This window comes from Parus major, chromosome 17 (genome assembly GCF_001522545.3).
Source record: "Parus major isolate Abel chromosome 17, Parus_major1.1, whole genome shotgun sequence".
In the NCBI taxonomy this organism is placed as follows: domain Eukaryota; kingdom Metazoa; phylum Chordata; class Aves; order Passeriformes; family Paridae; genus Parus; species Parus major.
The window spans coordinates 9,469,871-9,495,579 of NC_031785.1; the positions used below are offsets into that span (position 1 = coordinate 9,469,871).

The following is a 25,709-nucleotide window of genomic DNA, read 5'->3' on the forward strand; positions in this document are numbered from 1 at the left end:
CAGCCGGTGACCGCCGGGCTGTGCTGGGGGCGGTGATGGGTGACAGGAGCTCGGGGCAAGGTTCGCTCGGGGACAGGGCCCTGAAGAGGTGCCAGAGCAGTCAGCAGTGCTGGGCTGCCCTCCATGGCCAGGGCCACCCCAGCCCCGCCAGCTGCAGGGACAGCCCCGCTCAGCCAAAACAGCTGGAGCATCACCCAGGAGTCCCGGCAGGTCCTGAGATTGCGGGGAAAGTAAAACAATAATTAAAAAACACCCTTCGGCCCCACTCAGCCCCGGGCAGTCCGGGGCTGCAGCCGCCCTGTGCTCGGCACAAACCTCCCGTGTCCATCCCTGGGACCCCGAGGGGACCGTGCTGGTGGCCAGGGCCACCTCCTGCAGCGGGTGACAAACAGACCCCAGGGCTGGTGCAAAACGGGTGCTGTGCACACTGCTCAGCTGCTCCTAAAGTACATAAACAATGAGAGAAACTGTGCTTGGGAAAGATTAAGAATATGATGGATTTGGAAAGGGAAAAGGGAAAGAGCAGCAGGTGTTTCAGGGGCAGCAGCTCTGCGGTGGAGGTGGAGCGTTCCCTGTGCCGCTCCAGCGCCCGCCGGCCACCCTGGGGCCAGGCTGAAGTTCAGGGGGGGCGGCTGCCCCGGCCCCTCTCCCCTCCCCGGCCCCTCTCCCCTCCCCGGGCTCGGCCATCGCCGCCCCCCGCCTTCAAAAGCGGCCGGGCCGGGCCGGGCGGTGCCGGCGGAGCGCGATGGCAGCGGGGCCCGAGCCCGGCGGGGAGTGCGGGATCTGCTACGAGGCGTACTGGGGTGCCGGGGGGGGCCCCCAGGAGCTGTCCTGCCGCCACTCGCTGTGCCAGCGCTGCCTCCTCAGGCTCGCCTGTGCCGCTGCCAGCGTGGCCTTCGTCAGCTGCCCCTTCTGCAGGATGGTGACGCTGCTGCCCGAGCTGGCCCCGGCCCCGGGGACCCCGCCTGGGGAGCAGCAGCAGGAGAACGGGAGCGGTGCCCCCCCGGACCCCGGGCAGGGCTCGTCGCGCTCCGTGGCCGCGCTGTGCTCGTCCCACGGCCCCGTGTTCGCCGTGAGCAGCTCGGTGTCCCCCTGCGGGCTCCGCCGCGGCTCCGAGGCTCCCCACGCCTTCGTGCTGGGGCTGCTGGGCCGGGGGCTTCTGCTGGACACGCAGCCCCCGCTGGCCTCCATGGAGAACCTGCGCCTCGGCTTCGCCGCCGGCATCCTCGTGCTCATCGTCTCCACCTTCTTCCTGCTCGTCTTCCTCAAGTAGGTCCGGACGGCGGAGCGGGGCTCCCGTCCCACTGCAACCCGCGCCAGCCCGGTGGATGGAGCCGGGGATGGCTCCGGGACTTGTCGGGCCGCGGACACCTCGGTGGGGCAGGGCCGGGGCTCAGCACCCGCCTGGATCCAGCCCTGGGGCCCGCAGGACGCTCGGCTGCCCCGCACGAGAGCCCCCGGGCATCAGACTCGTTAAAAATTAACTTATTTGCAGCGCTTTGCTCGCCGCGGGCCCCGGCTGCCCTCACGCTCCGTGCCCGAGGGCCCGGGGCCACCGCCGGAGCCCGGGGACCGCCACAGCCCCGGCTGCGCCTGGTGCGGCCCCGCTGAGGGCTGAGGGGACGGGAAGGGCCCCGCTGTGCTGGCCTGAGGGCGAAGCTGTAACAAGGCACCCCAAAGGGAGGAGAGAGCCCGGCACGGTGCCCGCAGAGGGAAGAGGCAGCCGGGGAAGAGCTCAGGCATCAGAGACACGAGCCATTAAAGCCAGACATGGGCCCAGCACCGCGTCCGGGTGTTGTTCTGTGAGTCCTCGAGCCTCGGCAGGGGCTGAGCACCAGGGTCAGGATCGAGCAGGGGCTCCTCTCCTTCCCAGCCCCCAGCAACACCCCCTTGGGCACATCCTCAGCAAAGTCCTCCGTGCTTCACCCACCTCTGGCCAGAGCTCAGCCCCCGGGATCGGGATTAGCCCCAGCACAGCCCCAGAGGCAGCATCGTCCTCCCTGGGGCCCCAGAGCTCCCCTTCACCTCCCGGCAGCCCAGGCAGGCACAGAGGACACACAGGGTTAATTCGGACCCTGAGGCCAGGCCGAGGCAGAGGGAGCTGCCAGGGTGGGGAAGGGGTTATGGTTCCTGCTGGGCCTGAATGGGGGGATAAATATTCCAAATCTTGAACCCAAATCCCTGCTCAGGGCTCCCAGGCAGGGTGGAGCTGAGCGATCCTGTAGTCCCAGAGCAGCTCAGGAGGGACAGGGCTCTGCAAAACCCTAGAGATTCTCAAGATCCCCTCTCCTAAAACCTGAGGGGAACCAGACAAGTGCCCTCTGTGACCACCACAGTCCAGTGTGGGAGCCCCAGGAGCACAAAGGGACCTTCTCTCCTTTCCCAGGAGAGGGCTTCAACAACAGGAATAGACAAGAACACCTTCTAGATCAAATTATTCCAAATTTAAGTCAGAGCTAAGTCAGTTTTCAGGTGACAGATGAAGCTGGACTAAAGTAAAATCACTGCAAGAAAAAAACACAGGTTTAATTGCACTTTATTTTCCAAGAAGTGAAATGCAAATTCCTCAGGGTGTCTATCTGTAATGGGGAAGAAGAAGTGGAACTTGTTAGTATGAGCAATAATTGCCCCTGGGACACTCATGGACGGGGCCAGAGGCCATATCAGGGCACTGATACCCAGAGCAGCACAAGCATGCCCAGAAAATCCAGTTTCAAACACCCTCCTAACTGAGCACTGAGTAATGCCCAGGAAGGCCCAGCTCAGGCTGTCACAGGCTTTGGTCTCTGCCCCAAGTTCAGCTGCTTTTGGCAATCTGTGGCTCTGAGGGTGGGGCACAGGAACCTGCCAGCAGCACCCAGTGCCCTTTGGGTGTTTCCTCCCAAGAAATCACCTTTAGGGGGACACAGATCTAATTCCAGTCAGAGACTGTAAAGGCAGGTATAGAAACTAAACCATAGAATTAATAGAATTAGTTTAAGTCCTTTCATTTTATGAAGGGGTTTATTTGTTTTAAAGACTTCTGGGGTGAAGGTGTGTTAGTGCCCATGAGTGGAGAATAAAAGTGCTGTGAGAGGCTGATGCTGTTTGCCCAGCTCTGTCCTCACTCCTTTCCCCTCCTGGTCCTCTCAGAGTGCAGGGTGACACCCCAAACTGCCCAGCCCCACCTGGGCTTTGTGTCCCACCCCTCTCTACAGTTTAACTGGTGCTGGGATGGTCACACTTCAACAGCAGCAGAGCCAAAGGCACGGGAGAGGGGCTGGGCTGTGGGGAAGGACTTCCCAAAAACACAGCACATCCCAGAGCTGTGCTGCTGCTCCCCCAGGGAAACACAGCCCAGCAAAAACCACCTCAGCTCAGGGCACAGAACTGGAGCTGCCTGTGAGTGTCTGACCAACACACAGCAGGGACTGGGCTCCTTGCACCCCTCACAGCTGCTCAGGCCCTAAGCTTTACCAGAGCTCCAAGGTGCAGCAGCAGCTGTGCCACAGCTCTGAGCCAGTGCCCACCTGAACCACCTCAGCCCTCCCCAAGCTGCTTGTGCAGAGCCAGGGGCTCACAAGAAACACCTGACTGGGATTCCCGGGAGAACCTCCAGTGCCACATGGCTCAGACACTGCTGACAGGGTGTAGGGTCCCAGAGAGGCCACCCTGGGGACCAAGAGGAATATTCCAAGACATTGATCACTGGGAGATTTTAGTCTGATTTTTTAACAGGGTGTTGCCACTGCAGGGTCCTTGCCAGACTTGCTCTGCTGAAGCTCTTCACCAAGTTCCTATTTGCAGAAAATTTGAGGTTAATGAATCCAGGGCTCAGGGGAGGGGGACAGTGGGTGGCTCCTGTGCCCAGCCCAACCCCAGAGAGTGTTTGGCAGCTCAGAGCAACGGGGCTGAGCCCCCTGCTGCCAGCCCCCATCCATCTGCAGGACAAGAGCTGGGAAGTCCCTGGTCATTCCCAATGTCCCACGTGTGCAGCTCGCCAAGGGCTCAGAGCACAGCAAGAGGCCATGCCCAGAGGAGAGGGCTCAGCAGCCACATCTTCATCCCAGCCAGTCCAGGTCATCATCATCATCATCACCAAAGAGTGGTGCGGGAGGGGGACGCCCCTTCATGCTCTGCAAGCCACAGCAGAGGGAAACTGGTCAGCCCCAGCAACTTCCTGGCATTTCATAATCACTACACAAACTGCTCTGAAATCTCTGCCAGCTTGGAGGAGCTGGGAACAAGAAGCCTCATTACCCAAGTTTTTATTTCTCATGTGATGGTTTAGTGTTTAGATTAGGCTTAGATTAGATAGCAAGAAAAAAAATCTTGATGGAAAGGAATGTAAAGCATTGGCACAGGCTGCTCAGGGCAGTGTGGAGCCACCATCCCTGGAAGTACTCAAAAAATGGGTGGATGTGGTACTTGAGGACATGGTTGAGTGGTGAATGATGCTACATGGATGGCTGGACTTGATGATCTTAAAGGTCTTTACCAGCCTTGAGGATTCTATGGCTCTATGACTCCAGGAGCTGCTTGCAGGGACTGCAAAGTGGGCTAAAAGGGACTGGAGAGGGGCCAAACACTAAAACCCTTCAATTAACCTGGCAAGTCTCACTGATTTCATGCCAGCAGGAGCCTCATCACTTCCTCAGCCAAGTCAGCCCTGCCCAGCTCAGTCACCAACCCCAGGCACTCCTGATTTACACAGGGAATGGATCTGAGCTCAGCCAGGCCCCCACTGCCACAGGAAGGATTTTACAGAGAAGCTACAGACAGAGCCTCAATCAGAGCAAAGTCCCAAACACCCAAATACATACCACTTCCTCTTCATCCTCCTCTTCAGAGGGAACTTGAGGCTTCAGTGGTCTAGGAGATGCTGTTTCAAAGAAGTTGTCATCCTCAAAGAGGCTGCAAGGAAATAAAGAATGAGCAGCTGAGCAGAGGATGGGATTTGCTTTATACAGGTTCTGTTAGTGAGAGATGGCAAAGCTTTGTCACTGAGGGAAGCCTTTGTGGCAGGTACTGCTCAGCAGGGCAATTCTGGGACCTGGAAGGCACCAGGATCAGACTGTACAGGAACTGCACACTCCCCTGGGAATGTTCTCCACTGCTCTGGGGCTGCTCCCAGTGGAATGTGCCCCAGGCAGCCTGGTCTGTGCCAGGTCCTGGCTGATGCCAGTGCCAGCACCATGAGGGGGCTGCAGCCCCCAGCCTGTGCTGTCCTGATCAGGGACACCCCTGTGCCAGCCCTGGGCCTGCTGCTGTCCCAGCCCCAGCTGCCCCTGGCACCCAGCACCCCCCTCACCTGGAATCTGTGTGCCTGGGGCTGGAGCCCAGTTCCTGTGATGCTGGAGCTTCTCCCAGGACAGCTGAGCCTGGCTCAGGTTCCTGCTCAGAGCCAGCTCCATCCCATGGGTCTGTGCCATTCCCTTCCTCCCCATTTAAGGGAGGAGGCTCTAAACCTCCCACAGCCTCCTCTGCCTTCTGCTCCCCTGCTGGATGTGCTGGAAGTGCTGCCTCATCCACCCCTCCTGGCTTGGCTCCTGGAACAGAAGGTTCTGCAGCTTCTGCCTGCAAAGACACTGCAGGGAGACCCTGTTGTGGGTCAGTTTTCCCAACAGGAACACTGTCCAGCCTCTGCTCCAGCCCAGGAACAGGCTGTCCCTTCTCAGCACCCAGGCTGGAATCAGCTGTGGGACACAGATGCTCCTCCTGAACTTTCTCTTCCTCTGTCCCCCCATTGTTCTGTGTCTCCTGCTGCTCCTCAGGAGCTGTGGGCCTGGCAGGGTGAGGAACAGCCTGGCCTTCCTGCTCAAACTCCAGGGAGCCTCTGGCTGCTTCCCCAGGATCAGCTGGGGTTGCAGTGCTCTGTGCTGGGCTGTGCTGCAGCTCTTTGTGCTCAGGTTTTGCTCCAGGTGATCCCTCCTGTCTCCCTGCTCCTGTGCCAGATTCCTCATTTTCACTGCCATCTTCTGGCTTCTCCTGCTGCCTGTTGAGCAGCTGCAGTGTCACAGTCTGGAAAGGGGAGTAGAGAGAACACAGGTTAAATACAAACCATTACAGATCCCTGCATCACCTCCTCCTACCAGGTTGCTTTGCCACCTACAACAAATTCTCCTTCAGTTATTTCAGTCTCACAGCACAGATCTGAGGCTTTAGCCCAAGGCTCACTCTCTCTCCTCTCACCACTGCCATACCTTGATAGTGTTCATGACAACCCCCAGGACTGCTCTGCCACTGTACAGCTCATCCAGCTCAAATTCACCCCGAAGAGACTGAAACACACCATTCATTATCTTCTTTACCTGCAAAAGAGCATGACAGGAAACAGATACAATTCATTAGCAAGTGAAGCACTGCACTCAACATCAGGCAATTCTCCAAGGGAAGGAACAATAAATCCAAACACACACAGGTTTTTTTTTCAATTTACTTTCCAAACCAGAAATCCTCACACATCAGGACACCTTAACTCAGAGCAACCCTATATGACCCCAACTATCCCCCCAAACTGAGGCAGGCTGCACAAAGCCAAGGCAGACTGGCACTTCTTACTTATTTTAGTTTTTAAATCTAAACATCAAATGTAGAGTTTTAACAACAAGAAATAAAAGTGAGCAATGGGAGGATGGAGTGAGGCTGTTTACAAGAGATGAAGTGATAGGACAAGGGGGAATGGTTCCCACTGTAAGAGGGCAGGGCTGGATGGGATTTTGGGCAGGGATTGTTCCCTGGCAGGGTGGGGAGGCCCTGGCACAGGGTGCCCAGAGCAGCTGGGGCTGCCCCTGGATCCCTGGCAGTGCCCAAGGCCAGGCTGGACAGGGCTGGGAGCTCCTGGGACGGTGGGAGGTGTCCCTGCCATGGCTGGGGTGGAATTGATGAGCTTTAAGGTCTCTTCCAACCCAAACCATTCTGTGTGAGCATAATTCTGGGATAAGATCCCATCCTTTCTTCCTCTCTGGACTGTTATTACAAACACAGTGCTTTATGGAAAAAATATATTTTTTCTTCTTATGTCAGTTCAAAGAGAAATAATTCAAGGTAAATCCGTTTGCTTAGGAAGGAGAAGAACTGGAGTCAAGCTCACTTGCTCAGTGAAGTCTGCAGGGGAAGATCCATCCTGATCCTTCTGCAGGTCTCGGATCCGTTCCTCGTAGCGAGCCTTCAGCACCACCACGTCTGCCTGCAGGGCTGAGTACTGCCAAGGGAAATCCACCCTGAGAGCTGCTCCTCACCCCACAGCCTCACCTCAAGGGGTCACTTGGGAAGGGTTTTAGTGAGGCACTAACTCTGAGAGGAGTTTTAAGCATGTCACAGAAGACTTGGCTGAAAGCAACAGCACCAAAATAAGGACACCCAAGGCAGCCTTGGGGAGTCACAGTTGTGTCACCAGCTCCTCAAGTGCCACCAAGAATGGGTGGGGGCAGCATCACTGAGATCCCAGTGAAATGAAGGCTGGGTCTCATTATTGGGCCTGTTCTGGTTTGCTGGAAACGACATGAAATTGTTCCCTACCATATTCTGGAACTCCCATCCACATTACTCTGGACTAGCCTGGGGCTGGTGTTCCCTGCACTCATTCCCATCCAGTTCCCATTCCTTTACCTTCTCTTGGATAGGCTCCAGTTCCTCCAAACGTTGCTGAACCTCAGACAATTTTTGCTCCTCTGCTTTTTTCGAGTGTTTGAGTGCTGTGAGCTGAAACACAAGAGTCAGAGCAGGTACAGCCCCTGGCAGTGTCACCCACTCCAAACAGCCTCTGCCCACCAACAGCCACTCAGGACAGTGCAGGGAAGTGGAAGATGTTGCTGTAGTTCAGCACTATCAGCACCTTTGCTCTCCCTCCTCCATAAACAGAACAACTGCAGCTGGACAAGATCAAGCTCCACAAGAGGCATGAAATTACAAAGTCAAGCCCCAAATAGGTGGGAGAGGACTGTTGGTTACAGCTCCTGATATTTAGTGCCCATTACAGCAATAGAGAACAGCCCTTTACCTTCTCCTCCAGCTGGGCCAGCTGGTGCTGCAGGGAGTCCCTCTGCTCACACAGCTCCTGGCACTGCCGGGCGTGCTGCTCCTTGGCTGAGGCCAGGGCACGCTCACATTTGGCTTCACACTGAGATTCCAGCTCGGCCTGGATCACTGACAGCTGCCCATGGCATAAGAGAGACCATCAGGAACACACACACACACAATCTGTGTTTGCACATGAGGTGGACACCCACAGAGGGCAGCCCAGCACCTGCCACCAGCTCCTACCCAAACCTCTCACTTCAGCTCCAGCCACAAACCCCCAGACTGGCCAGGTCTGGATCACATTTCAGACCTCTTGGCATATTTCTAAACCTTCCACTCCTCACAAGTCCCATATTCTCTCTACTACAATCTCAATTTGGTGCCTCTCCTTTCCCCAGTTTGACACTAACCCATGAATTCAAGCAGGTAACACTTTCATTCTTCCCCTACCTGAGCATTTTCACATTATTTCCTACCTCTAGGTTCCCACAAGCCCTCCAGACCTGGAGCAGCAGCTCCCCTGGCTGCTCACCTGCTCTGCTGCTGCCTGGTCAGTCGAGGTCCGGGCCTTTTTCAGGAGCTGCCGGAGCTTGTCCAGCTCCTGCTGGTACGACCTGCGAACTTCTTCCATCTCCTCCTCTGCCTGAGCTCTCTCTGAGAGGGATTTCTTCTTCCTCTCTGCAAGATTCTGCAATACAGAACATGACACAGAATAGGCCAGACTGCACCAAAGCAGATCTTTTCCCTCAGGCAGAAGGAGGTTCTTTGGGCAGGGAACTTCATCACTTGAAATCAAGCTGAGGTTATCTCAGAGGTAAGGAAGGCTGACACATTACTGGGTAAGACATTAAATAAATTAAACCCCACATAAACACAAAGGACCCACCAGCCTGCAGATGAGTCAAGATTTACTTAACTTACATACTTATAAATAAGAATCTTGGGTTAACCTTCAGTAAACAACTGAAACTCTGTTGCTGGCACTGGACATACCCTTTCCAGAGTCTCCTTTTCCACTCTCAGGTCTGTCAGCTCCTCCTCCAGTGCTGCAATCTTCATATCCAGCTGTTTGCGGCTCTGCTTCTCAGCCTTGAACTTGCTCTGAGTGTCCTGAGAGGCTTCTTGCAGCTCTGCAAACAACCCCCACATTTCCCTGTGAGTTTGGGTGCAACTCCCACTGCAGGGAAGCACATTTTGGGGGCTGATGGGGAGGAACAGGGTCTCCTGTACAGTGCAGTCAACAATTCTGCTTGTGCCTGCAGTGGGGACTAGAGTTTATCAAGAGCAGCCTGTTCCAATGCTTTGCAACCATTTCTGTGAAGGCATTTTTCCTAACATCCAACTTAAATTCCCACTGGCACAACTTGAGGCCGTTCCCTCTCCTGTCCCTGTTCCCTGGGAGCAGGGACATGTTGGCTGTCCCCTCCTGTCAGGGACTTGTGCAGAGCCAGAAGGGCCCCCTGAGCCTCCTTTTCTCCAGGCTGAGCCCCTTTCCCAGCTCCCTCAGCCTCTCCTGGGGCTCCAGCCCCTTCCCAGCTCCTTTCCCTTTCCTGGAATTGCTCCATGTCCTTTCTCAACATCCTTCTCATCATGTGGGGTCCAGAAGTGACCCCAGGATTTCAGGGTGGGGCCACAGCAGTGCCCAGCACAGAGGAATGAATGAACACTTCATGTTTATCTCAACTTTTGACTGGAACATCCCTGGCTGCTCTGCAGGATGTTAGACAGAAAATCCAAGAGATTGCTCTACAAAAGGCATCCCTATAAAAGGATGATTTTGTTGGTTGAGTCATCCCACTTTGCCTTCAGTGGTGACAAGGATGCACTTCCCTCAGATATGTCAGTGCATCCATATCCTTCTTCCATCCCCTGAAACTGATCCAAGGGAAAGCAGAAAGATACCCAACAAGACAGGAAAAACCTATGCCTGATAAAAGAGCCATGAAGGAGCTCTCAGGGACAGGCAGGAGCAGCCTCACCTGCCACCTGTGCCTGCAGCTTGTTGAGCTGTGCCTCCTGTCTCTCTGCATCCTGCACAGCACAGGAGAGCTGCTTCCTCAGCTCCATCTCCTTCTTCTGGTGGGCAGTGAGCTCCAGCTGCAGCTGGGAAACCTGGGCTGTGGCAGCTGCCAGCTCCTCTGCAACTTTGGCCTGCAGCACAAAATGGAGCAGGGGAAAAGGAGAAGGGAAAAAAAAGAAATGTGTGAGGAAGCAGCAGAACTGTTCTCTCAGGAAGAGCTGGAAAAGGCTTGGAGGCCTTATCAGGGAAGACATGTCCAGACTGAGGAGGCAACAATGACTTTTTTGCCATGTCACTTTTGTCCAGACTGACTAGAAAGCTGCATGAGGCCACCAACAACCTCATCTACCATCTACACAGTCAGCAGACACTGCCTCACCTGGTCCCAGCCCCGATCCACTGGCAGCATGTGCTGGGAAGAGAAAGCAGTGACAGGAAACAGGAAGAGTTAAGAACACAACTTGAAAGGCAGTGGCATTCATCAGCAGAAAAGCAAAATGCTTCATTAACAGGAGCCTAAGGCATGCCAGAGAAGCCTTTAAATTTCTCCAAGAACTGTAAAAGCTTAGACAGAAAAAGGGAGTGAAGCCTGATGTAAAAAGAAAGACACTAAAGGTATCCTTAGGGTAGGTCACACACCAGAGGTGGGAGCAGCCCTGGGTGTGACCTGCACTCCAGTGGTGGGCAATGACTTCAACTACAGCTGTGACTTGCTCTGCCAGGGCCAAAGATCCACAACCCAAAAGCAGTGAGTTCCCAACACCTCAGTGATCCTGGTACAACCAAAAAAAGCCAAGTGCCTATCTGTGTGTAAACAATGGATAAAACAGCTTCCAGTCCCTCTTCCCTCTGGTTCTGTCTGTCCCTAGGGATCCACTGACTGCAGTCCCAGGGCAAGCTGGGTTAGATAAAGGGATGAGGAAGGAATTCCTGCCTTCATGTTTACAGTCAATACTCCCACAGAAACAAGGAAATCTCCCAGTGCAAGTCAGGACTTTCCTGGCCTGGCCTGAAGCCTGTTCATGTAACATCATCCCTGGGCAGTGACTGCTCAGTCAGTAGGGTCCTGCTGAAGATAAGAAGCCCAGAAGACTCCTAAGAATCTTATACTTCCAAAAGATGATTCCTCCCCAAGTTTAATTGTACCAGCAGGATGTTGTCCTCACTGAGAAAGAAATTTAATTTATTATTTCAGTCTCACTTATTCCTGGTTAGAATCTCTCACACTCCTGTGTGCTGTGGGTGTGCAGCCTGGGCTGGGGGTGGAAGAGCAGCCCCCTTCCCTGCTCTGCTCTTTACCACACTTTGGAAAGCTGCAGTTCTGGTCAGCTTTAGGTGCACCAAGTTTGGTTCTCAGGCAGAGGAAGCATTTTTCACCTCACACTTGAGCTGGAGAGAGGCAACTCAGCAGGAGAGCACAGAGCAAGACTGAACTTGGTGTGATTTACAAAGCCAGTGCTTGGGAAAGCAGAGCAGGCACCATGCAATATCAGAGCCAGAGCAGCACTCCTGGGCTAGGCTGGCCTACAGCAATGCTTCAGGATATGCAGCCATGCATAAATGCATTTCACTGGTTTAAAAGCTATTTCCCAACAGTTCCTGTCATAAAAGCACAATGTGTAACTGGGAGAAACAAACAACTTCTGATCAGCATTTAAAAAAAGCACAAAAGTACAATAAAGAAACTCCAGTAGGGAATATTTTTCTTGTATCTATATTCTATGTAACTCTATATCAGTTATATAGGAGGAATAAAACTCTTCTGGAACTGTCAGTGCAACTAAATAACTGAAGAATTTCCAACTCAAAAGCCCTGTGATACACATTTCTACAACACATTGGCCACATGCCTACAGTTAGCAACAAATCAGACACTTTCCTACAAGCTAAGAATATTAAAGTTATGACAGCATGAAATGCTTTAATTCTCTGTGATGCTTTGGTCATGAAAGCCATCAAAACATTCAATTTTTTTTCTCCAAACAAAGTTCAGAACTGCAGCTGCCTGCTAAGAAAACTCCCTTGACTAACAAGGCTTCAGCTTGTTTTAATGCTTATTTTAATGTGAGAACCCTGGCTTTGTTCATGCCACCATTACCTTCTCCTGCTCTGCATGCAACACTCTTGCCTGTGTGTTCTCATTTGTTGTCTGCAGGGAGTGGTTCCTCTGCTCCATCAGCAGGTTACTCTGCTCCACGTACCTGTGAACAGGGAGACTCCATGGGCATTCCTGGAAACACAGGGCTGGGAGCCAAGGGCTCCGACAGAAAAAGGGACATTCCAAAGCACACAACTTCTCTGCTGAATTCAGGACAAGTCCCAGACAATTTTACAGATGTGCTGGACTAAAAGGCTGATCTTAGAGGGGTGGGAGGGCCTGGCACAGCAGAGATTTTTATCAGCTGGGATAAGTGCTTCACTTCTCTGAAAATGTCTCATGCTCCAAGACTTTTGATAACTTGGTATCAGCTGAACTTCACAAAGGGCACCACATCCCCTACAATTTCTTCACCTCACTAAAAAGCAAAAATAAAGCAACTCCCAGAAGCAGGGCAAGTGTGCTCACAGACAGCACGAGGGATTTTGTTCCCCCTTTACACATTCATGTTTACTGTAGATCAGAGTTTTAGGGATAACCCTGCACAGAAGGGGAGGAACCCCACACTTTTAATACCTTAGAAAACAATTTAAAATATCAGAATATGGCTGTCTCCTAACAAACACCCCTCAGTTATGCCCAAGTGTAAGCTGGAGAGTCTGGAAATGCAATGTGGCTCCCAGCCCTTACCTCTGGTTTCGTTCAATCAATTCACTGATCTTCTCATTCTGCTCCTCAATCCGACTGCTCTTCTCAAATATCTCCTGCTTCAGTCTCTCATTCTCCTACAGCACAGCACAAATATTCAGCTTACTCAGATTTCCTTGCAGCAGTTCCTAAAGCTTTGTTTTGCACAGATGCAGGACAGTGGTGAGGCTCAGCCCTTCTGTGGTAACAGCCCAGGAAGGCACCGTGCCACAGCTGGCAGAATCCTGGCACAGGACAGCAGCTGCCAAATCACATTCTAGAAAATATTGTGTCTGGCTGACTTTTTTACCCACAAACCCCAAGTTTTTAAGGCTGCTGCTTCAAAGCATAAAATTAAGTAGTGAATAGTAAAACCAGGTGGTTTCTACCATGTGGTACTTCAGCTGTGAAATGATTCTTCTGGAGACTGAGGGTTCAGTTCATAATGGCTTGAGAAGCTGAACTTCCCCCACATGAACCTTTTGTCAAGGCCTATTAAACACCCACAACTCTGACTCAGAAAATACCCAAACCCCAAAATGCTGAGAAGAGCTTTTTGGAGGGGAAAGAGGGATGGAAATAATTTTAAGTCTCATCCTCATTCTGGCCACACAAAACCAGAACCCATGGGTGGATGGACACTTGCTCTCATTAGGGATAAACACTGTGAGCCCCAGCTCCTGGTGGAAGTGAAACCAGGCTGGCCATGCTCACCTGGATGATGCGCTGGATGTTGCTCATGATCATGGAGGCTTCCATAGTGACAGAGGAGATGCCAGGCAGCAGGGAGCTGTTGGCAGTGCTTTGCTTCTTCAGCTCCTCCACCTGCAGGGACAAACCATTCTTAAGCCATTTGAAATGAATTTATGGGTGCAGGTGAGAGTCACGTGCAAAGAGGAATTTCACTGCTCCCTCTGCTCAACTGCAGGGAACAGGCACTGAATCAAGTGTGACACCTCCCAGAGGGCAGGGAATCCCTCCAAACAATGCACCACATGATGTTCAAGATGGGAGGACAGCACCTTTCCCTAAGCCTAAGCTTTGTTTTTACACAGCAGCTGAACTGCTGGCTCTTGAAGGTGTGATAATATTAGAATTTTGCTCATTTACTGTATCACTTAATGCAGGCATTTAAATGGAGCCAACTGCTCTCAGCACACCTGGAGAGCAGAAATGTCCTGAGCAGGTCATACCTTGGCAGCCAGGTGATCCATTTTATCCACAACTTTGCTCACAGCCAGTCGGATTTCAGTGTTGTGCTGCCGAGCTTCTGTCATCAAAAAGGAAGTGACGTCTCCAGGTGCTTGAAGGGGAAGGAGAGAGATTATAGTGACAAGGTCAAATACCTGCACAGAGACACAGCAAAAGCTGGAGAGAATCAAGCCTGCCACCAGGAAAGCCAGTTTTATTTGTAACTGGAAGCACCATCTACCAAACTCCTTTAGTAATGCCCAGTCTTAGGAAGACACAGAAATTCCAGCCCCTTTCACAATGCACAAAACTCTTTAAGGTAGGAAAGAGATGGGTATTTATTGGGAAATGTTTGTCCTCATTTGGTATTAAAAAATAAGCATTTGTGAAACAGCCCAGTGCTACCATAGCTATAAATCATCATCACAAACTTCAGGTGTTGCAGCCCTGTGAGAAGCAGGTACCTTTTAAAACATACCTTGGTAAGGAACAGGATACATCTGACCCACAGGCTGGAGTTGAGAGGCAGATGCAGTAGCTTGGGGGTAAGCAAATGCCACTCCTGGATATGCCTTGCAGGACAAGTTCAATAGGTTAGAATGTGTTTTTCCATTTCCCCATTTCCTCACAGTTTAATATTTTTTTGAGCCCAAGAGCAAGGATGAGATTTGGAAAGAAAAAAAGCCAAGAATTAAGGAGTTGGAAAGTCAAAACACACAACAGTTACTGTGAAAGCAAAACAATACTCTTCTTTTGAGGGTTAGTTCCCATCCTCACTTAAATTTCAGCAAAACTATCTCACCCTACATTTGTGAGAGTCAGAGATCAACCCCCTCTGAAGTTTTGTTAATTTGAACAAAGTTATTTCCTAAAAAGGGCTCAAAAAGCACAACACAACTTGATGGCAACTTAACTGCTCATTGCTGAAGAAGGTGGAAGTTTTTATTGTATCCACTACAAACCCAGGTATTAACAAAGCCTGGTTCATCCTTAGTTTAAAAACCCATCATAAACAGAAAATTAGCCTTTTTAAAATAAATTTTAAGAGGCATAAGATGAAAACCTGAGAATGCCAAAGAGCCACAGGAAACAGCCTGGAATTCTCATCCTTATGTCAAAGTCCTTACCCCCAGCAATGGAGAAGACTCAGGAGAAAGGACAGAAGTGCCAATATTCTCCTTGATTTCATTTTGGTACCTGAAAGCCCTGTGCTCCTCCAGGCAGAGCTGAATGGGGCTGGACTGTTGCAGGAATTAAAGCAGCAGAAGATACTGAAGGTGCAGCACCAGATGCTTGAGGTACTGAAAAGGAAGAAATAAATTCAGCATGCTATAAAGCTGAAATTAATAAAAATTAAATTCTTCAAAGAGTTTAATTCACCTAGTGTGAAATGGCAAAAAAAAAAAACAAAACCAAAAACAACACTCTAAATAGACAAAAGCTCAGGCATGGTGGCTGCTCTTCCTCAAGCACAAGACCATAATGAAGAAACACTCCAAGGATTGTCTTGTGCTCCATGGATTAGTGGCTCGTGGATCAGCAAGCCTTATCAGAAGCTTTCAGTTCATATTTCAGTTCCTGGAAGGAATCCTCTGTTCCCACAGCCCTCAAGGAGTGGGATGGGAGTGCAGCAGCTCCCCAGCACGTTACCTTGTGTGGACACTGTGGGCAGCACTGCCTGAGCTGGCTGGGAGGGTCTGCTTGAAGCCACTGGCTGTGTTGTTCCTCTCAGAGTATTGGGATCCTAAAAACATTTCTGCATGTTACAAGAAACACCAAAGACCAAGCCAACAGCCTTGAGACAAAGAATTACCCCAGGAACCCAAGTGGAACCTTTCTGACACAGAACCAGAGCAGATTTCCCTGGACAAGGGCAGAGCCACTGCTACAGATCCCACTTTAAGCAACCCCCAGTGTAGGAAAAGCAACAAGAGTCACACTGGTACCTCTATTTCCGAGTCACTGGAGTCCAGCTGACTCCCTGCTGTCCCAGCAAGGAAAGGCAGCATGGGCTGTCCCATTTTGGCCATCCGAGAAATCAGCTTTGCCTTTGCTACATCTGGGTTCTAAAAGAAACATTTAGTTACTCTTCTTTTGTCTCAGCACAGGCTTTTAAAAGGTGTTACAAACACTTCTAAATCCCTGACTGAATTTTGACTCAATTTATCGATGACTGTTTGAAAATCCACTCTTCAAGCACACAAGGTAGCATCAGGATTGTTAATATGGTTTGTTTTATATATCCTCTTTCTCAAATGACAGTGCTGTCACTACAGAGAAAAATCTATCCCTGCTAAAAACACCAACGAGAAAAGTTCAGGAAGCTGCTTAGCAGCTTTTTCTGTCTGGAGACACAAAGTCTTCTCATGCAGCTCTATAAACTTATTCTGAATGTCCCAATTCCTTTGTTATCTGTTTAAAATTTGTCCATTTATCTCAAAAGATAACCAGTCTTGTGAACATCCATATGATCTAAGTCACTTTGCATTTAATAGTAGGAACTGGGGCTGGGGTTCCTCAGGTCTTGGTAATCACAGAATCATTAAGGTTGGAAAAGACCTTTAAGGCCATGGAGTCCAACCATTAATCATCAAGTCCAACCATAAATTCCTTCAAAAACAAGGCCCTAAGCTGCTGTAAGGTGAACATTCCTGTGCCTTGCATGATGCTCACTTTATCTTCAGCAGTACCCAATGATTAAGGGGAAAATAAAACCTCTCTACTCAGGCTTCAAATTAGGAAAAGCCAGCACTTACTGCAAGCTGCTCACTGATGGAGTTGGACTTGGCCCGAACAGCTGGCTCCCTGCAAAGCCAAACAGGTGTGGAGATTAACCAGGAGGAATTCAGGAGCCAACATTCTGATGTATAAATACTGTTAAATACACCTCTCCCTAGGAAAGCTGTTTTCTCACACCATGAGCATTTCTTTTAGCCTACACTTCTGGAACATTCTTTGCAGTGTGGTCTGTAGATATGTTCAGGACACCACTATGGCCCAGTGGAACAGGTCATTATAGAAAGATCATTTTGTTGATTGCTTTAACAACCACAATCTGATATAAATAATTTTAACCAAGTCCAACAACAAACTACTTATGGCAACAAGTGCAGCACTTATTTGGACTCCCTAAAAAGGGTGACTGATCCATTTAAGGAATGGAACATAGAATTGTTAAGGTTGGGAAAGACATCTAAGGTTGAGTCACCAACCACTAACCCAACCCCAGCATGTTCAGCACTAAACCCCATCCCCAAGTGCCACATTTGGATTCTTTGAACACCTCCAGGCATGGCAAGTCCACCCTGGGCAGCCTGTGCCAAAGCCTGACCATTCTATCAGTGAAGGTTTTCCTAATATCCAGCATTAACCTCTCCTGGAGTAACTTAGAGATGATTTGCTCTCCCCATTTACCTGGGAAAAGAACCCAGCCCCACCTGGCTACCCCTCTTTTCAGGGAGCTGTGGAGACTGAAGGTTCAAACTGATGACAATGATGCCAGCTGAGATGAGACAGCTCAATAGCACTGGATCTCAGGAATGCTGGAGAGGAATGACTTCCCTCACTGGAGCCCATTCCAGCTGCTTTAATCTGGAAGTCAGCACTCAAGCAGAAAATTCCAGCAAGTCCTGTTAGCAAGCAGTGCTCTGTCACTGGGCACTGAGCTGGCACAGAGGCTCCACATTTACCAGATGATGTGCTAGTGCAGCACTGTGCTGATGGGCATCAGCAGCCTTAACACAAAAAGTTGTTCAAGCCATGCTGCTTCTTACCCAGGCTTTGGAGGGATTGTGGAGGGAGGCACTAAACCAGAGTCTGAAGAGAAGCCATCTGAGCTGGGAACTGGAGAAGGTGCAGGGGAATCCCTTGAACTGACACTCAGCCCATCTGAACCAGAGCACTCCTTTGCCAGCTTCACCTTAAAAAGCATGAAGCAAAAAAGGATGTTTTTCTGGGTTCCTGTAAAAACTTTCATCAATTTATTTGTGATGGCACTGCCTGTGAAGCTCCTGCACCTCAAGGAAAAGCAGCCAATTGATTCAGAGCTGGAGAAGCTGAGTCTTGACATCCTCTCATTCCTCCCACAGTATTTTGTTTTCCCAAGTGACTCACAAATAAGACAACTAAAAGATCCCAAGACAGTTACAACAGACAAACAGCCTTGAGGGATTTTCTGGGTTTAGGGTTCTGTTTTGGGTTGGTTTGTTTGTTTGAATTAAAGATAACACATCTTGCTGAGGTTTCTAACCCTTTCTGAGCTGGAGTTCTCACACTAACAGCAGGATGCCCCTTTGCAGTCACAAAACAAATGGAAACATTTGGCAGCAGATGCTCACCCTCCTGACTTCCACCTCGAACACCAAAGTGGAGTCTGCAGGGACACGACCAGCCACACCCTGAGCCCCGTAGGCCCAGGCTGGAGGAATGATGAGGAATCTTCTCCCTCCTTTCTTCATGCCCAGCATTCCCTCTTCCCAACCCTTTGGTTTGCAAAGACAACAGAAGAGAAAGCAACAGTTGGATCAGTGACATTATTTACCCCAATTAAGACAACTTCAGGCAAAGATTTCAAAACACATATAGAGAGATTCTTGCAAAATCCTGTTTATTTTCATTGTGAAGCACTAAACCTTTGTCTTGCAATATTCCTGACAGCCAGCTGTAAATTCCAGTGTTAAATTAATAATAAAGATGCAGCTCCACCAAACAGTGGCAACCTCACTCAACATTCTGGGGAAGAACTGGACTCCAAAGAGATCTCAATTGCTCTGGTTAGATTTACAAAGCAACCAAAGAAAACAGTAAGAGACAGGATAAAACAAATGAAGTAGACAAATAGCACATCCTTAATAAAAGACAGTTTGTAACAGGTCATATATGAATTATACATGTCATACATTAATTACTCAGACCATGGAAGTGACCTGAACAAAAGCATCTCTGACTCAAGCCTTGATTTTATGGGATAACATATGGGAGTATTACAACACCTGGATGAAAAATCATTTCCTTTAGAAATAGGGTTCCTCAAGAACAAGGGAATGGATTAAGTGACTTCCAGAAACCCAAAGACAATAAAACCCCAGCTCCTGAAAACAGGAAGTTTCCTTTTTACTGAAGAGGACAACTCCTGTCTACAGTGATAGAGAAAAGGAGACTGGACTCTATTGTGCAAAGCTTGAGTGAGCCACTGTCACACAGTGTTTGCTAATAAATTAAACAGAAATAGCATGTATGAATTCTGAACAAGATCTGCAGTAATTCAAAGCTTTGAAACTTCAATTATTATAATGAAAGTGCCAGAAGTTGTACCTTGATGACCTTTCCAGATCCCAGCTTCAGCCGCAGCAGCTTGTCTTTGTTAACATTAGAGTCGAACACCTGCAGAGTTGAACAAGAACACAAAATATGTGGATTTCCCAACTGTTTCAAGATTCTGAACACTGCTTTACACATTCCATAAACTCCTAGAACCACTGGTTAAATGCTATTTCCCATCCCACCAATACCAAAATTAATTCTCAGCTGTAAGACAGAGCTTTAGTCCATTTCCTTAACTGGAGACTCAGACTTCAGACCTGCTTTAGGACAGGACTGGGTCAAGCAAAACACAACATGAATTATTCAAGTGTAAGAGTGCCCACAGAAGTTTAAAAGTATTTCAATCACCTCCCCCCAACAGTAATAGAATAATAGAATGGTTAAGGTTGGAAAAGCACTCTAAGATTATCAAGTCCAACCATTCCCCCAGCACTGCCCTATTCACCACAAAACCATGTCTCAAGCAACACATCCAGATGGTTTTTGAACTTTTTCAGGGATGTGACTCCACTGTTGCCCTGGGCAGCCTGTGCCAATGCTCAATAACCCTTTCAGTGAGGAATTTTTTTTTAATATGCCAGAATCCCTTAATATTCTATAGGCAATACCTATAACCTCACTTACAGTGCCATAAATGCCCAAAGTATACCTTCAACATCAACACCAGTGCTATGCTGCATGTGCAGGTTCCTGCCAGGGACTGTCCCACTCAGGAGGTGGCAGAAATGTCTTTACCTGTCCAAGCCCATTGTTCTGGAACAGCCATCCTGTATAGGCAATCTCCAGGGAGTCTCCTCCTTCCACTCCCTGCCCTTCTCCCAGGAGGAGATCCTGGCAGAGGACTGAGTCCAGTGCTGGGGAGCTGTTGCATTTGGCAAGGCACACCTGCAGAGGGAAAGCCTGGCAGTGTCTCTGGCCTTTAATGGACAAGCCCCACTCATGAATCTGACGTGCTCCTCACTTTACTGATCAAGCCCACAGTAGAAATGCACTCCCAGGGCATTCAACGTCTCCTGATGTTGCTGATTGAACACCCTCTGCTCTACAGAACCATTGATATGCAGTGTTTGAGAATCTTGAGAAGCAACAGGCTCCCTGCCAGGAAGAGATTGGTTTTAATGACCAAAACACAGGGCAGGCTCCTCTCAAATCTGTCTCCATCACAGTTATGCAGACACTCAAAGCTGTACTCCAGTGACAATAAAACTTGATTTGGCCCTGCAGTAAACCAGCCATCAAGAACTGCCTGGCCCAGAGGTGAGCAGTTACCTGCTTGCTGAAATCCACTGCTGCCTTTTCTGACTCAAACATGATGGACCAGTTTTGCCTGTGATCATCGTAGAACGTGCTGTAATTGTTGGGCTGAACCTGTGGGAGAGGAAATCAGTTCTATCTTAGGCATTATATCAACTAAAAAACCCACATCCAAAAGAAGCTTAAAATAAGAGCTACAAAAATTAATCAGGAAGAACCTTGCTGTTCTACTGCCCAAATTCAGAATTAGCTTTTATTTATGGGCTCATTATCATGGAAGAATTATTATAACTCCAATATGTGAACAAATATTAACTTCTTCCTAGATGCTGCAGTTCACACAGGAAGGTGAAACCTTTCAGAAACTTCCTCGAAGCATGGTTCTTTAATATATACAGAGAATTTTTAAGTGCAAGTAATTTACATTTCATAGTTTATTGTTATTTAGGCTTCCAGAATCAATTGGAGAAGTCACTTCTTGTTCACTTCTAAACCCACATCATCAGAAGTGACTATAAAACCCATTTATTTTTCAAGAATGTGCTTATAAAACTAGAGTAAGGTCTAAGCTGGGGCAGAAATTTCATTATTTTGGAATGAAATTTCTATCTCTCATACCAAGAAATTTGATGCCATCTGATGACAAGCTAAGAACAGTAAACCAACACATCAATTTTCTGTAAAACTGGCAGAAACCAACTTCCTGAGAGATCCCATTTTAGAGCTCACAACGCCCCAGATTGTCCTCAACAGCAGGAAAATGCTGAGTGAAAATTTTCTGAGAGAAAACATTTCCTTGCTTTCATTTCCTTCTGCTTACTCAGTTGTATTCTCTCAGATACTTAACTAGAAATTCCCAGCAAAAGGAATTTAGCCAGTTTTATCCATTCCAGGGCTGCAAACCCCAAACAGCTCTGTGAGCACAGGTAATAATTTACCTCCTACATGGGCCTTGGTTTGGAAATCTCCTGAGGAGGTGCTCTGCAAAAGGGAGCTGTCACAGCCTCTTGTGCAATGCATGAGGACAGTCACACTGGGACACCTCCTGCTCTGTCACTCAGATGTTTGATCTCAAAGGTTACAAACCAAGGCTTCAGGAAGAATTTTAGAGCCAGCCTAAAATCCCAAGATGTTTTTCTAAGCCAGAGTCTCACCGTGAGCACGAAGCCTGGGTGGATCCTTGCAGAGGTGATCTGTTGCTGCTGATTGATGTAAAGGAGGATCCTGTACTGGATTCCACAAGGAATTAGACAAGGAAAAAGAACAAAACCAGCAACTTAAAACATTTTCAATTCTACGGTGCTTTGTCACATGCAGAGCCTAAGGCTCAGTATTTATTTGTAAAATATACCACAGCAAAAATACTTAACACAGTTTTGTGACACTTATTAAAACTGGTTTATTCTCAAGGGCTTTATTCAGCAACCAAGCAAGTCAAACTCATTGTTTTATAATAAACAAATGCTTTAATTAATTCCACATTTTTCACAGTTACAGCAGAAAAAGATGGTGCACTAACCCTTCCACATACAAACTCACCACACATGGTATCAAACCATCACAGAGTCCTTTAGGTTGGAAGAGACATCCAAGATGATTCCCCCAGCACTGCCAAGGCCACCACTGACCCATGTCCCCAAGTGCCACATCCACATGGCTTTTAAACCCCTCCAGGATGGGGACTCCACCACTGCCCTGGGCAGCTGTGACAGGCCCTGATCATCCTTTTGGGAAGATTTTTTTTCCCTAATATCCAGCCTAAATAAGTTTGTGTGTGTAATCTTCTTTCTTTGCATAAACCTATTGGCATATACCAGACTGAGTTACAGGGAGATTTCCAAGTACTAAACAACACAGATATGAGATTTATTGACATATTTGGCTCTACTAAACAAAACCTACTAAGGAAATGTGTTTTCCTTTGTGCACCTGCACTGCACACAGCTCAGTGGTGAACTGGGCCAGCTGGATGTGATATCACACAGGCAGCCTGAGGAAAGCTGGTTCAGCTTCCTCCTACACTCCTGTCCTCCCCAGCTCCCCTAGAACACAGCTCAACACTTCCCAGATCACTGACTCAGGAATTTAGTTACCAAATTAAGATTTATTTTGCTCTTGCCAAAGCAGAAGCAACTTAGTGAGACATGAATGAGGACTTGGGGGATATGGAACATCACAAATAACAACACCAGAGATGGGTAAGAGTTTTTAAAGCAGCTTCCAAACACAGCAATTTACTGGGCACCTCAGTCCTGTGTTCTTCATGGAACACTTGGGAAGATGTTTTTGATACCAAAAGTAAAAAACTTAAGCAAAGCATCTCTGTACTGCTGGATAGAATTTTCCTTTGTGTCCATCTCCACTTCTTTCACTTCAGGAAAGAAAGATATCACCAAGGTGGAGTCCCAAGGACACCCAGGCAGCAGAACAACATCAAAAGCAAAACCCCTGGAGAGCTCACAGAAACACCATCTCATAGCAGTGAGCCCTCAGCATGGCAGAGTTAGAGAAGGAAGTGTCTCTCACCTCTTTGGCAGTGTGGTTCCCCACTACAGCTGCTCCATACTTGCCTTGCTTCAAGTACTGCCCATTTGTACTGCAAAATAAGGGAGACATTCAGCTGCACAACTGTCCCTAACTCAGAATTCTTTAGAGTTCAGATCCCTTTCCTCAGGCATAAAATGTCAGGCAGCCTTGCTTATCTTAGAGACATTCCTGCTTGCCCACAGTCAAGAGCACACATTGTGGAATGAGTTGAAAACCGCTCAGAGGGCAGAAGCGTTTTTCCATGATGGCAGCATCAAACAGGCAGTTTCAGTGCTCTCACTCTGCTCATGCCTCAATTCTCAAATGCATGAGCCACAAGCATCTGATAGAACCTCCTGAAGCAGTGCACAGCTCAGCCCAGCAGCCAGGACACAGCTCCCAGCCACAGCCAGACCCACAAATCGCTCTTTATCTCAGAACTGCCTCACCCAGAGCTGCAGAGCAGCAATCAAAACTGTTCTTGAGCAGAAACTTCCATTGCCTTGCAGAATTTCTGCCATGTAGCTGTGTCTGAAGACAACTGTCTCTTCCCACTCGCTCAGAAATCTGTCCCCTCTAGGGCTAGGGACAGGTCATGCAGAAGTCACTTACTATCGATACGCGAGCACCGCGGTGGCCACCAACACTGAGGGGGCTCCTGAGGCTGCCGGGGCCACTGGTGCCTTCTGGGCCTGGCCTGTGGGGACAGAGATCAGGGACAGCTGTCAGAGGCACAGGACTGAGTGGTGGCACCACCACAACATGTCCCTTCCCCCAAGGAAAAATAACTCCAGTAGGAAATTACAAAGAAACTAAGACTTGTGTTCCAAAGTCACTCAAGGCCAGTTGAAGATCCAGGTGTAGGAAGGCACTGGAGAACAGCATCACTGAGGAAAGCTCAGGGAATTATTTGCTTTGCTGCTCTTTACAGGGGCCCTTGTTCTTCCCATACACACGTGCTGCTGAGTGTGCTCCCCACTCTCAAGCCTGGTTACTCACCAGCTGCTGTCTGACCCTTCTTGGGCTGCTTTGGTGCAGTGAACTGGAAGAATTCATTTCCCTGGCTTGAGACTGTTTGATCCAAGCCAAAGAGAGAGGCTAATCTGGCTCTAGAAAGGGAAATAAAACCATTTAACCTTATTTAACACAGGCATTATACATAATGAACACCCTTAACTAGAAGTTATATCAAATACAAAGTGTTTACCATCACTATGGAAGTAAACAAAGGGTTGCAGGCTAAGTTGCTTTATACTAATCAACTATTTAATTTTGAATAGGCAGAACTTGTAGATGAAGAGGCTGGGAAAGTAGTGCAATTGTGTTTCAGTTCCTCACAAATCGACTGAAGCTTTAAGAACTGAAACCACACAAAAAAGAAGAACTTACTTTGAAGCAATGACTAGAACTAGCTTCACATAAAATAGCTGATTCTTGTAATATCCAAAATGATAAGTGACAGAGAAGCCACCATTCAGGAGGTTTTGTTTTCTTTTTAAAGTCTAGGAAACACATTGTCCCATTAAACTTTAAAATGGCAGGATCTCTCCCAGGTAAGGGCAGAGGGCTTAAAGCTGCAGGTTATTCCTTCAGGATACACTGTTTGCAATGTCACTGCTTCAAGGCAAATTATGAGATTATACATATATATATTTATATATGTGTGTGTGTGTATAACCTATTCCTGATATCACGGGGCAAGGGAATAATTCAAACAAAGGATGACACCACTGTCAGTGAATCGTCTTTTAAAAACAAGGAAATTTTCTATAAGGAGAATTAGTTTATAAGAGCCGCTGGAGAGAAGCTCTTGGAAGGTGGTGGGGAGCACACAGAGCTGGAATGGCAGCTCTTGGAGCAGCAACAAGTCAGCAATACAAAAACCTGGATGTGCTGCACACAGACACGATCCAAGTGGAGCCCTGGCGAAGCGCCTGGGAGGAGCCAGCGGCGGGGAAACAGCTCCGGAGCGGCACTTTAGGGACTTCCACTCCTTTTTTAAGTGGAAACACCGAGTCCTCTCTGCCCTGGCGACCCCGGAGCGGCTCTGCCCCACCCCTGCGGGAGGGGTCCCCGAGCACGGCGGGGTCTCAAACGCCAGAGCCCCAGCCCCGAGCACACCGGGGGCCCGCACCGAGCCCCGCCGGCAGCCGGAGCCTTCCCGGGCTGCCCCTACAGCGCTCCCGCGGCGGGACAGGAGCGGGCACTGCCCCGGCGGCACCCCCGGTCACAGGAGGACAGCCCCGGGCCCGGCCGCACAGGGAGCGGCCTGCCCGCCCCTCACAGCCGCGGGCCTTCACCGGGGCCACGGCCCCGCGGCCTGTCCGGGCCGCCACGCCCTCCCGGCGGCGGGGAAGAGTGTCCTGCCGCAACCCCGGCGCTCACCCGCTGGCCGGGGACTGGAAATCGGCGTCGTCCTCCTCCGCCGCCGCGAACATCGCCATTGACCGCCGGGGAGGGGACGGGCGGGCGGCGGCGGCACTTTACGGCCCGGCGGCACCGGCACCGAGCGGGGCGGGGACTCCGCGCTACGTCACAGGGAGCGGGGCTTATGGGGCGGGGCTTAACGTGACAGAGAGGCGGGGCTCGGGTGCCGCGTCACGGGCGGAG

The 25,709-nt window shown here is 49.5% G+C and overlaps 1 protein-coding gene across 4 annotated transcripts; it reads right to left on the reverse strand.

Moving 5' to 3' along the window:
• Positions 1-2,519: 2,519 nt before the first annotated feature.
• On the reverse strand, positions 2,520-25,618 carry FKBP15 (FKBP prolyl isomerase 15). 4 transcript variants are annotated; one of them, XM_033518334.1, is made up of 30 exons: positions 25,485-25,618; positions 24,099-24,208; positions 23,712-23,796; positions 23,100-23,169; positions 21,728-21,802; positions 20,589-20,687; positions 20,055-20,204; positions 19,311-19,379; positions 18,335-18,478; positions 17,771-17,916; positions 16,754-16,802; positions 15,944-16,063; positions 15,648-15,741; positions 15,195-15,298; positions 14,476-14,569; positions 14,000-14,109; positions 13,521-13,631; positions 12,810-12,904; positions 12,120-12,222; positions 10,401-10,433; positions 9,981-10,152; positions 8,995-9,131; positions 8,534-8,689; positions 7,982-8,134; positions 7,591-7,683; positions 7,073-7,183; positions 6,183-6,290; positions 5,291-6,000; positions 4,803-4,893; positions 2,520-2,579 (listed from the first exon to the last, which is right to left on the reverse strand). In XM_033518334.1, exons 1-30 carry the CDS (start codon positions 25,541-25,543, stop codon positions 2,526-2,528), a joined length of 3,705 nt encoding a protein of 1,234 aa, XP_033374225.1. In that variant the 5' UTR covers positions 25,544-25,618; the 3' UTR covers positions 2,520-2,525. The 4 variants fall into 4 exon arrangements, with proteins under 4 accessions (XP_033374225.1, XP_015500369.1, XP_015500371.1 ...); XM_015644883.2 differs by having other exon boundaries at positions 2,521-4,115; XM_015644885.2 differs by lacking the exon at positions 20,055-20,204 and having other exon boundaries at positions 2,521-4,115.
• Between the last annotated feature and the right edge of the window lie 91 nt (positions 25,619-25,709).